The sequence below is a fragment of the Hydra vulgaris genome, chromosome 15 (assembly GCF_038396675.1).
Source record: "Hydra vulgaris chromosome 15, alternate assembly HydraT2T_AEP".
NCBI lineage: Eukaryota > Metazoa > Cnidaria > Hydrozoa > Anthoathecata > Hydridae > Hydra > Hydra vulgaris.
The window spans coordinates 3,407,501-3,421,228 of NC_088934.1; the positions used below are offsets into that span (position 1 = coordinate 3,407,501).

The window sequence follows — 13,728 nt, forward strand, 5'->3', positions numbered from 1 at the left end:
TATTATTAACGGTATATGTACATTGACATACATATTGAAATAAGAAGAAGAAATATAAAAATTTATTTCTTATGCTTGCTTTTTTTTAAAGTGTTTTTAATAAAACCACTTAAAATGTGCAACCTTTTTTTAACACTTACTTTTATACAAGCAGAGACACACTAGACCGCACTAGGCTGCACAAATGATCTACCTTAAATTACATTCTAATATAGATGAAAATTTACAACCAAGTTTTCTGAGCTTAGCTGAGCACATTAGGTGCTAGGCTTTTTATTATAAATGATATCTATTTGTAGATTTTGCTTTAAAAAATTGAAGAAGATGCATAAAGAACGGTTTTAGATCTTTTAAATCCTGTTAAAATCTTTTTTAATAATATTGTGGAAAGTTATGGAACATTCTATGACAAATATGTGTTTTTTAGCATGTGTTTAAGCGGTTTTTTAATGTACATTTTAGTGGATAGTTGTATTGTGTTAATGGAAGATTTATTATTTTGTATTTATGTATGCAAAAAGTTTTTAATTATGTAAAAACAAAGAGTTTACAAGAAAAAAGGATTTTTAATTTCTCAATTTATTGAAAGCAAGAAAACCTAAAATCTAGTACTTTTCGTTTAAAAGTCGCCTAAATAACTTTTCTAAAATGCTGTTTTCATCTAGAAAATTGTACTTTAAATGGATCAAATGTCGTTCATTTAAATAACGCCTAAAAAAACAGAAAGGCAGTAAATTATTTATGAAAAATAGTCATTTCATACACCCTAATATTAATGTTTTACACTAAAACATCAGAGTGCACTACACAATGAAGTTGTTCTAGCCCCAAACCATGATCTTATGATGAAAATGCTTTTCAGCTACAATGCTAAGGTGTCCAGAATGAGGAGGAGTCAGGGAAAAGTCAAAGACTCTAATCAACCTGAGAAGGTCAAGGAGCTCTTGATGTACGTCATCACCTAATTTCTCATATATATATGTTTATTTATATATATATATATATATATATATATATATATATATATATATATATATATATATATAAAGTTATGTAAATAAAGCTCAATTTTATTGAACGTTTTATGTTTATATTCACAATATTAAAGAAATTAAATACATTAAATAAATAATAATGACAAAAACACCATTTTGATAACCCATAACTACACCTGGCTGTGCAATCATAACCACTCCTGGAAACTAAATATGGCCAGATTTAAATTCCTCAACCTCAATTACCTATATTTAAACATACAACTGTTCCATCTAATTGAAAAAACCATTGAAAAACCATCTAATTGAAAAAACCATTGGAACATTCCAGGACCATCCTTGACAACACCTAATAACCACCTGTACATTTATGACCACTTCCAGAGACAAATATACCATATATATCATATTTATATATATATATATATATATATATATATATATATATATATATATATATATATATATATATATATATATATATATATATATATATATGTATATTATAGATATTGAGTCATTAATGTGTTGTAGATCTTAATAAAGTTTGACAATTCTTAGAAAATAAGATTTTTTTAAAATTAAAATTGAAAATATATTCATTAAAAATGTAGCTTACTAACATAAATATCACTAAATAGACAAAAGTTTTATGACTTTACATAAAGTTTGTGTTTACTGTAAATATGTATTTTTTAACTTCTTTTATGAATTAAAGGGTGACGACTATTCATATGCCTAAGGGCGCAGTAGTTAAAATCTGGTTGATTGAATAAAGCAAAAAAATAATAATAATAAAGAGAAACATAATTAATAAGATTGTTCATAAATAAAGGCAATAATACTCTTGCTAGGTTGTCTTGAATTTTTACCAAAAATTGTTAACTTTTAAGTTATATTTTTTGAAAAAATATTGATTAAAAAAATAATTTATAAATTAAAAGTTTAAAAACTTTTTAATTTATAAATTGCTTGCCAAAACCAAAACCCTCAGGTAATGCAGCTACACTCCTTGCATTTTTCAATAACAGGATAACAGGACCTTTTTTTACAATTTTATAACAACTGATTAAATTAATATTTATTATTTCTATTGTTTACAAAACACAAAAAAGTTAAAAATGTAATTGAAAAGTTTTATAAATCTAAACTTTATAATTATTTTTAGATTACATTATATTGAGTACCTTGTTGCGCTAGTAAACAAAAATAACTTAGACCCAGTCTTAGTTTTATCGATTGAAGAGCTTAGTGTTGTATTGACAAGAAGTTATAAAGATCTTTTGAAACAAAATGAAAATGAAGCTATTGAAGAATTTCATGAAAGATTACGAGAGGTATTTATTTATTTATTTTGTTTTGACAACCTAGATTATAGTCTTGACTTAAAATGAAAAGCTTAACTCGAGGTGCAAAAAAAATAATCAGTTGTCTTTAATTCTTATTTAATTGTCTTGTCTAATTTTCTTGTAATCCTTAATTTTAAAGTTTTTTATTTTTTTAAAAGCCATAAAATAAAATTAAAAAAAGTTAATTTTTAACTTTTATTATTTTGTCTTTCAATACACCTAAGCACATAAGCATTATATATTTTAATAATCTATTTATTTGTGTATATGATTTTTCTCCGTTTCCACTGAATGCTAAAAAAACCCTGACAGATTTTTGCAACTACATTTTGCACTACAACCCTTTTTGCAATTGCAAAAGATGGTGTTGAGAAGTTTTTCTGGAGCAGGTGGAAGTAAAGTTTGAATTGGCTCCAATGCATTACTTACTAAATTCCAGCCCCAGTCTGTTGGGTCCAGTTGATTGCCTAGCCATACTTGAATTTGATAGTATATTCGATATAAGTGTTGAAATTAACATCACATGAAAATCACATTAGAAGAAAGTATGTTAATAAAAATAATAGAATAAAATATTAGCAAAATAATAATAATAATAAACAAAACATAAATATTAAAAATAAACGTTTCCATTATAATTTTATAAAAAACTTTTTAATTATTTCAAGTAAAGCATCAATCACTAAAAAAAAACTAAAAAAAAACAAAAACAAAAACTTCTTATCAAATACTTTTAAAATAAATTTGAATCTAGCCTGCCTCAGCAGTGTTCGTATATCATTAAGTAAGGTTATGATAGCTTATCTGTTGTTCTTAATACTTTTTCATGATCCAGTTTTATCAAATTTAACATCTAAAAACTAGATTTTTCTTTGGTGCAGTGTTAATTATTTCTATTGTAAGTACCTTACTATAGCCATAAAGTAAAAACATTTATCTAATTTTCTTCAACAAATTGTTTCGCCATCAGTAGGCTCATCCTGGTGAGCTTACTGATGATGAAAATTAGATAAGTATTTTTACTAATTAATTTTTGCCCTGTTCTTTAAAAACATTGAGCACTCTATTTGTTGAGTAAACTAACATAACTAACTACTATGCAAAAAAATTGGTAAATTAGAATTAAGTACATATTTTCTTGGAAATAATGAACAATAATAAGTAAAAATTTAATTTACTTATAGTTTATTAATATTTGGTTTTATACCCTAATGCTCATCTTTATTTTTGGTCCTGGGAAGTTTTCCTAATTCATTTTTAATGTGTGCCCAGAGATTTTCTATCGAATTTATGGGGCTGTTTAATGGGAAAAATTTGGCCACTTCAAAATCCGAATTTTCTCGTTATGAAACCAATTTTTTACTACCTTTGCTGTATGCTTTGGGTCATTATCTTGTTGATAGACCCAAATCAAAGGTAGGTTTTCTTCTGCGAAGGGTAGCATAACATCCTGCAGTATATTTAAATATATTTCTTTGTTCATATTTTCTTTGATCCAAAAATGGGGACCTACTCCATAATATGAAAAGCAACCCCACATTTTAATATTTCCACCACCATATTTAACCGTTTTGACGGTATATCCGGGATCATATTCTTTTCTTTTTGGACATATTTTTTCAGTGCATCTGACCCACACAAATTAATTTTGGTCTCATCTGGCCATAGAATATTTCGCCATTTTGAAGATGGCCAGCCCACGTGTTTCCTAGCAAAATCTTTCCTGTTTTTAATATTATTTGGTGATAAAAATGTTTACTTTAACATATTGTTGAGTAAGCCTTTTTCTAACTGTCGAAGCATCAATTTGCAGGACAAGAGTAGTTTTTATTTCTATTGACGTTGCAAAAGGATTTCTTTTGGAATAAAGAACAATATTTTTGTCATCTCTTTTAAATGTTTTGCTCTTTCGACCACGTGTTTCGGGTGTATTTTTTTTTTAAATTGCATTGCATACCATATTAATTGAACAGTCCATTAAATTTGAAAACTTCTTTTAAAGTTTTACCCCTAATTTCGTAAAATTTTAATTGAATTTGATTAAGAAGGTTGCGTATAAACATTTTTTTTGTTTGTTTTAAATATAATTTGTTATAATTATATATTTAAGATGGGGCAAGATGGTTTTTCATATAACAACTCAACAAAAAAACTTAAAAATGGGTGAAAACGAAACTGTATTTACATATTGTATTTTAAAACGCCAATTGGTTTTTTTAAATATTATTTTCTGGTCACGTGACCAGATAACAAACTCCTAAGCTTTTTAATTTAAATTTTTCTACATCCAAACTGAAAATTCATGCAAGCAATAAATCATCATGATAACATAAACATAATATCAAAGTATTATTGCTTCATGACAAATGGTTTCGTAATAACTCAGGGCTATCAAAACGTTCGCCATCTTGCCCCATCTTCCCCTATACACACATATATATTCATATATATATATATATATATATATATATATATATATATATATATATATATATATATATATATATATATATATATATATATATATATATATATATATGTATGAGCATCTTTTACCTTGAGCACAATTAAATTAGGTTTTTATATTATATCATATGTTTTTGTATATTATATAGTTTGTTTTTTTCAATTTTTCATTAATTTTTTAAATTTTATATTAATTTTTGTTTGTTTTTAGTACGTTCGCACGGAACTTCCTTTATTAAAAAAGAAATGATTGTAGAAGATCCTCACAGTCATTCCACGGTTTTATTGCTTCATTACGGCTTTCTATTGGCTTTACAAAAGATTTATATTAGTGTGGAAAATTACGAAGTAACTGTGATGACGATTTTTATCACCTAAATTTAAAGTATAAGCTGTATTCTGTTTTATTAATATTCTGTATAATTTTTATATTTTTTAGAAGCTGTTTTTATATATTTTTTTAATTTTACAACAAATAACTGTATTGCAAGATAATGCGTGTAACTAATTGTAATGTATCTATATCAAAGTATTTGTGTTTTCATTTTCAAAGGGACAACCAATGAATTTTTTGATATTTTTTTATTTTTCCAGGAGATGGTAAATATCCAAAGGTAAAGGATGGTAAATAAGTAAATATTTTGAATACAAATGAATATTTGAAAAACGAATTTAAATTTTTTCGATAAAACTTAATCTAATTTGGTTTCAAATCATATTTATATATATATATATATATATATATATATATATATATATATATATATATATATATATATATATATATATATATATATATATATATATATACATACAGTATTGGACAAAACATTTGCCACCAACATCGAACAATGCTAAAAAGTGTTCCTAATTTTACATGTCTTAAAAACGAAACGAGCTATACTACCACAGCAAACAGTTCAGGAGTCTGGAGTCATAGCATGCCATGACATGAGCAATCAGGTGACAGCACACAGGCAGAATTTCGTTGACAATTGCAATTTTGCAGCGGACAAAACAAGTGCAACTTTTTTGGTTTGTTTCATTTTCTTAAGTCTGGTTCGTGTCAACGTCACGGAAGTTTTTTAATAATTAAAGGAAGTATCCAGTAGTTTCCAGAAGCATGCAGAAGCTTCCAAAAGTTTCCAGAAGAAGCATCTGGAAACATCCAGAAACATTCAGAAGCATCGAAAAGAAGCATCTAGAATCTTCCAGAACAGGTTCACACAGGTTCATTTTACTATATAAGAGACATATAAATCGACATATAATTCAGTCAGTATATGGAAGTCAATCAGTCAGTATTATCAAGACAGTTTATCGAAGTGAGTTTTATCAAAGTGTTTTATCGAAGAACATCAATACAAGAAGTGAAATACAACAAGTGTTTCATTACGTCAATACAGTCCACATCCAACCAAGACGTTGTGTTGCACAGAGCATTATTGTATCATCGTGATTATTTATTTTTAAGACTTTTAAGTGCAAAAATGGCTCCCGACAGTCTTGGATTGGAACTAAGAAAGAAAATTATTTGCGATTACGTAAGTGGAATGTCACAAAAAAGTAATTGTGATAAATATCGCGTGAAAAAATGGACCGTATCAAGACTATGTTCCAAATATCGTTCTATGGGGAAGTTGGCAGCAGATAACAAAGGTGGTTCACCGCGTTCCACCATTTCTAGAGAGAATTCTATGATCGTCAGATTCGTCAAGAAGGATCCCTGGATATCATCAGTCGAGATACAAAAGCAATTAGAGCTGCCTGTATCGGACCGAACAATCAGACGACGTGCTGTTGAAGCCGGATTGTTTTCTCGACGCCCTGCAAAGAAACCGCTGATTTCACTAAAAAACCAGAAGAAAAGACTCCTGTTTGCTACATCTCATATTGACTGGAATGTGCAGAAATAGCGAAATGTCCTGTTCAGTGATGAATCGAAGTTCAACATCATTGGGAGCGATGGCATTTGCCGTGTACGTCGACCGGCCGGAAAACGCCTCAATTTACGTTACTGCCATAAGCCCGTGAAGCATGGTGGAGGCAATGTAATGGTCTGGGGGTGTTTTTCTGCTAACGGTCTAGGTCCAATACATCAAAACGATGGAATAATGGACTGTTTCATATATAAAAATATCCTGAAAGATATTATGTTACCTCATGCTGAATGGAATATGCCAATAAAATGGGTTTTTCAGCAAGACAACGATCCGAAACACACTGCAAAAGTAGTCAAGCAGTGGTTTCAAGACAACCACCTATCGGTGATGGATTGGCCGCCTCAATCTCCGGATCTCAACCCTATCGAGAACCTGTGGGAGATCGTCAACCGCAGAATTAATCGTGAAGGTGTTCGTAATAAAGATCAACTGTTTGAACAAATCCAAAAGGCCTGGGCAGCGATTCCACAAAGTTTCATTGATCACCTGATCGAATCTATGCCTCGAAGATGCAAGGCTGTGATCGACAACAAAGGATTCGCCACGAAATATTGATAGCGAAATACAGCTTGGTCAACATTTTGTCTAGTTGCACTTGTTTTTTCCAGAAGGAAATCAACTTTTTTTAAGACTTTTGATTAATTTATTAATTTTCGTGTACAAATAATGAACTTTGTGATGAATAAAACTTTGTGATGAATAAAACTTTGTCTCTAAACAGTTACATAGTTATTTCTCTAAATTGAAAAAATGCAGCACTTTTATATAAAGAAACTAAATTATATATATATATATGTCTACGGTTGCATAATCTACGGTTGCAAAAGGTATAAAATTCATTCTCAAATAATCGGCTGTAATGACACTCATTGAATACCTAGATAACCAGGTAAACAAAATAAATCGTTCTTAGAACTCAACTCCCACCTCGAAGTAAACAATTGAACCCGAAAGTTGTACTTCTTTACCAAGCTTACGCTCAGTAGTTTCAGGCATTTTACCAGCGCCCTTTCAAAGTGAATTTAAGTGAACCTAAAACTGTTATTTTAATATTTTTTTGAAATGGAAGTTGAGCGAACAGGTATATATTTACAATATCATAAAACACTAGTTGTATCTTTGTTGATAAAAAAATAATTTGATTGTAAAGATGACGATAGGTTAGCACTAAAATAAGAATTTTGAAAAAATTTTAATAGAGTAGAACTTTTGAGATTGTTCGGGATTGTTATAAACATAAACTGTTTTTTTATTGTTACTTTATTTATCTCTCAGAAAAAGTTACTCTTGTGTGCTCGTACTTGCTCTTTCTATATTTTTTTAATTTTTGTAGGTTCGATGGCGTGTCGTGTGAGAAAACAAGACATTTTTGAAGTATGGCGGAAAGAAAGAAATTTTAATAAAGTGATGAAATTTGTTGAAGAAACAATTAACTTTAATAGTAGTGACACTAAAGAAGGGCCTAGAGGAAGGTTTTTAAGTGCTTAGAGGAAGGTGAAAAGACAAAAAACACAGAGCATCCAAAAAACATTTCGGAGAATGCAGTCACTCAGCAAAAACTAGGAGAGTGAAAGATCTCGTTGAAGATAGGACATCTGATGACCTTTCTCTAGCTACACGAATTAAATTTAGGCATGAGGATAAAAGGAAAGTTATTCATATGGTTACATCACCTACCAGTTCACCAAGAAAAGTTACCAAAGTAAAAAAATGTATTTTCATTGAAAGTAAGGCTCCCATAAAAATGACAGCAGAGCGTGCGTTAGTTCTCTTTGCTGATAATAAATTTACAAAGAATCAATACATCGATATTCAACATACCTCTAAATCGCACAACGCTGACATTTACCCACCATACAATCGTTTGTTGGAGGCGAAGATGCTATGTTATCCCGGTGACATCAAAATAACTGAAATATCTGCCGAAGTTTTTTTTCAATCATTAGTGAACCACACAGTTCAAAGACTTTTGAGTGCACAGAGAGATATTTTAAAAGCAAGGCAGCAGGATTTTGATCCCAAAAATTTAAATATTTTATTCAAGTGGGGTTGTGATAGTGCATCGGGTCATAGCCGATATATGCAAGGTTTTGAAACGGATGATAGTGACGATTCGAGCATTTATTTTGTATCTATGGTTTCCCTTATATTACTGCTTCGTCAGTAAGTGGGTCATGTTATTTGATTCTGTAAAATAATCATGTACCTTCATCAAAAAAATATTGTCGTCCCATCAAAATCCGTCAGGGTTAGGGTTAACCCTGGCAGGAGATCCAGGTTCGAAACGAGCTCTGGAAAGTTTTCGCGTCACGGTAAGGAAGGAGGCGTGAACTTCCTGGTTAAATGCACTTCCGTGGAGCTCTGTGACAAGACCGTTAGGACTTCTTGGGGCACCTAAAAAAAAAAAAAAAATGTTTCACAAAGAAACACCTAATTTTGTAACATAACAAGTTGATAATGTTAAAAAAGAAATACAGGATCTGAGCCCCAGTGAGATTATTGTGGAAGGAGTACAATTTAAAATACAATCAACGTTTTCACTAACGATGATTGATGGTAAAACTTGCAGCACTCTTTCCAATACAGCTGCTCAAAATTGTCATATTTGTGGCGCATCCCCAAAAATAATTAACAATCTAGAAGCAGTGCGAGCAAGACCAATAAACAAAAATGCTCTTCAATTTGGACTATCAAGCTTACATGCTTGGATTAAATGCATGGAGTGTATCCTCAATATATCATACCGTTTAGATATTAAAAAATGGAGAATTGAGAAAACACAAAAAAATAAAACAGAAAAAAGAAAATAGGCAGTACAAGAAAATTTGAGAAGAGAATTGATGAACCTATCAGAATTGAATGTTGTAGTTGATGAACCAATGAGAATTGAACATTTTAGTTGATTTACCAAAGGCTGTGGCACAATCAATACAGGGAATGTGGCTTGTACTTTTTTTTACAACCCAGAGCTAGCCTCACAAGCTACAGGGGTAAATAAATCTCTTATAGAAAGATTAGGGACAATCCTCCGTACAATTGGCTCGGGGTTTGCAATAAATATACCAACTTTTGAAAATTTTACCATGCAAACTGCTGATTTGTACATTCAAGAATACTCTTGGTTCTACATGCCGCAAAGTGTACACGAAATTTCGATGCATGGAAGCCTCATTATAAAAGAAGCCATCCTACAAATTGGTACACTGTCAGAAGAGGCTCAGGAGCATAGAAGTAAAGACATTCGAAATTACAGAGAGTTCCATGCAAGAAAATTATCCAGAAAAGAAAATGTGGAAGACATGTTAAATCTACTTCTTATAAGCTCTGACCCTTTAATCTCTTCTTTAAAGAGAAAAAAGCCAAAATCTAGTTTTCCACAATTAGTTTTAACCTTGCTAAGAGAAGCTGAAGACTTGTAGGCATAAATTGTTATCACATGTTATAAGAATGTAATAAAATATTGAAAAAAGTTGTTTACAGTGTTTTCTTTTTTTTAAACATTAAACTTAATACCTACTTTGCAAATACATTGTTATATTTATATTTTCAGGATTCTGGTTTAGGCGATTTTTTTACATACTGGTAATTTAGAAAAACAAAACCAAAATCGGTTTAATTTAAAATTACTCCCCAGAAAAATAAAACAAATGTTATAAAATGTTATTTTAAACATTGTTTTTAAATAAAGAATTAAAAATATACAAAATTTACAGTGCTTAATATTTCTAAGAAACGATAATTTAACATAGCAAAATAAAAATCATCACTTTTAAATTTTAAAATCTAACAAAATATAAAATAAATACTAAAATTATAGTGCTTGACAAATAAAGACATTTTAAGAAATATAAGTGTTTTGCCAGATGTAGACAGATTTCATTTTTAAGAAAATAACTGTAGAATATTGAAACCACGGCACTTAGGGAATTCCAAGTTTTAATCCTATTACCTGAAGACAGTAAAAGTGCACCCTACTTACAACAATTGCCATGAAATTACTATCTTTACTGCCAAACTAACCAAGATCATTCTTGTGTTTTACACATACAACAATGTTTTACCTGTATACAAATTTTCAGTCCCTTATATTGTGGTGGAATAATTTTGCAATCATAGATCGCCGGAAAGGACCACTGTGCGTCGGTCCTTTCCGGCGATCTATGATTGCAAAAGTATCCAAAAATTTAAAAAAAAAAAGTTAATACCGCACCAGAAGCTCACACACATCCATATGTGTGTGTATATATATATGTATATATATATACAAAAATATATATACAAACCCGTGGCTAGACTTTCTCACACCTTGACGGGGGGTAGAGGGAATCTTACAATACAATTTTTTCGGGGGGAGAAGGAGGTGGAGACCAGCAAATTTAGGGGGACCGTTTGCAAATGTTAAAACTTTGATAAAAATATTTAACGAGAAGTTTGATAAAATAGAAATTAAGCTATTAAATCTTCAAGAAGAAAATACAAAACTAAAAAAAGAAAATAATGAACTTAAGAAATCGGCGGAGTTTCTTAGCGAGAAATATGAAGCAATTGTTCAAGAACTTTCTGAAATGAAAAAAAAGCCAAACTTAACATCAAACCAAAATGATATTACAAATGTTGTTGTCAAAGACAAACTAGCTGAGTTGAAAGACAGGAGCAGAAGAAATAACCTAAGGTTTACGGGAATTGAAGAAGATGAAAACGAAACGTGGGAATTGAGTGAGGAAAAGATTCAAAATGTTTTAAAGACAAAACTTGGATTTAAAAGTAATGTTGAAATTGAACCGGCGCACAGGACAGGGAAAAAAAGTAGCGATGGAAAAAAGTACAACAGAACCATAATAGTTAAATTTTTAAACTACAAAGACAAAAAAACTGCGTTGGATAACTATGTTCAGTTAAAATTGTGGAACGATCGATTTTACGTAAATGAAGACTACAGTGAAAGAACTTTAGAATTGCGAAAACAATTATTTAAAGAAGCAAAAGATTTGAGAGCCAAAGGTAAATATGCTAAAGTTGTATATAATAAACTTGTAACGCGCGACTTTTAAGAAATTCTTTTATTTTAGAGTTATTGATTTTATCTTTATTATTTATTTATTTTTAATTTTTATGGTTTTTAAATACAAAAATGGATTCAAGTCGCTCTAAAAATTTTGACATTTTTAAATTTAATGATTTTATACTTAACAAAGAGTCCGATCCGGATCAAAGTTATTTTAGTGAAACAGATGCTTTACAAAGCAACTGCAGCTATTTTTATACTTATGAAATAAAAGAATTTCTTGAGCGTGATAAATTTAATGCAATTCATATAAATATAAGAAGTTTAAAAAAAAATTTTGAAAATCTTTGCAATAGTTTTGAGGAAAATCTAACTATTTTTAGTGTAATTTGCCTAACTGAAACCTGGTGTAGTTCTGCTGACTCAAATTTAGATAATAATTTTAAAATACCGGGCTATAATTTAATTTCATTAGGGTGGAAAACAAACAAACGCTTGAAATATTAAGCAAAAAAACTAAAAATATTGTAATTAGCTGTTGTTATCGCCCACCTACTGGCGAAATTAATACATTTAGTTCATTTTTACATGACGATATTGTAAATAAAATCAACCACAAAAAGAAATTACTTTACATATTAGGTGATCTGAATTTAAATTGCTTTGAGTATCACGTCAAAAAAGACATTAACTCTTTGAGCGCGTGCTAAAATTTAAACGCCGTACGTAAAAACTAAACTTAAACAAAAAAAAAAAAAAATCAAAACAACTATTTTGAATTTTAACTTCATTTTAAAATAAGTCAAGATACACAAACAATATACCAAATAATAGGAAAAAATGTGCTCTATTCAAAGGTACCATTTTTAATTTTTGAACAGCGGTATTTTTGCAGAATAAGTCAGTTCTGAAGAAAACTTTCAAAGCCACGATCGTGGCTCTACGTGCTTTGACGGTAAAGCCACGATCGTGGCTCCCCGTGCTCAAAGGGTTAATGGGTTTTATAATGGCCTATTTGAAAATGGAGCAGTTCCTCTAATAAACAAACCAACAAGAATTACTCAAACAACAACTTCCTTAATTGATAACATTATAACCAATGATATTTTTAATAATTCGCTTAAAAAAGACATTATTAAAAGTGACATATCAAATCATTTCCCTATTTTCTTTTCAATAGATATTTATGCGAAAATTTTATATAATGAAAAAAATCATTTAAAAAACGACTTTTTCATAAAAAAAACCTAGAATCTTTTAAATATCAACTTTCTTTAGTTAATTGGGACATTATTAACTTTTCTGAAGACATTAATTTAATATACAAACCTTTCTTTAAAATTTTTTATGAAATTTATCACATCAATTTTCCCAAAGTTGAAATAAATTACAAACATAAAAAAATTAAATCGCCATGGATTACTAAAGGTATTCTAAAATCATCTAAAATTAAACAAAAACTTTATATTAAATATTTAAAATTGAAAACAACTGAGAGTAAGACCAATTATAAAAATTACGTTAGACTATTTGAACGCCTAAGGAAAAATTCAAAATTAATATATTACTCTAATTTACTTGAAAAATACAAATTAAACTCTAAACGCACTTGGCAACTAATAAACGAGTATTAGCAACTAATTACGGGTAACACTAAAAAAGCATCGCAATCTTTTCCTTCAGTTATTAAAGTAGATGATAATTTTATTCTTGATCAAAAAACAATTGCTTCCGAATTTAATAAATATTTTGTATCTGTAGGACAAAACCTAGCCGAAATAATTCCAAACCCTAAAAAATCATTTAAGGCAACATATGACCCTCTTAACTCGTATCTAAATTTTTTTGATTTGTCTTTTGAAGAGTTTGAAAGTGCTTATAAATTGTTAAAGTCAAATAAAGCAGTTGGTCCAGATGATATCAATGGGAACGTTATTATAAACTGTTTTGACGTTTTAAAAGACATACTT

General features: G+C 29.5%; 1 protein-coding gene across 1 annotated transcript in view; it reads left to right on the plus strand.

Moving 5' to 3' along the window:
* Window positions 1–5,339, plus strand: part of LOC136091611 (E3 ubiquitin-protein ligase RNF31-like) — a 118,273-nt gene extending 112,934 nt beyond the window's left edge. The window contains exons 16-17 of the mRNA XM_065819316.1: window positions 2,164–2,332; window positions 5,022–5,339. Coding sequence (XP_065675388.1) covers window positions 2,164–2,332; window positions 5,022–5,060 — 208 coding nt within the window. The 3' untranslated portion in view covers window positions 5,061–5,339. The remainder of the gene's footprint in view (window positions 1–2,163; window positions 2,333–5,021) is intronic.
* Window positions 5,340–13,728: the final 8,389 nt, after the last annotated feature.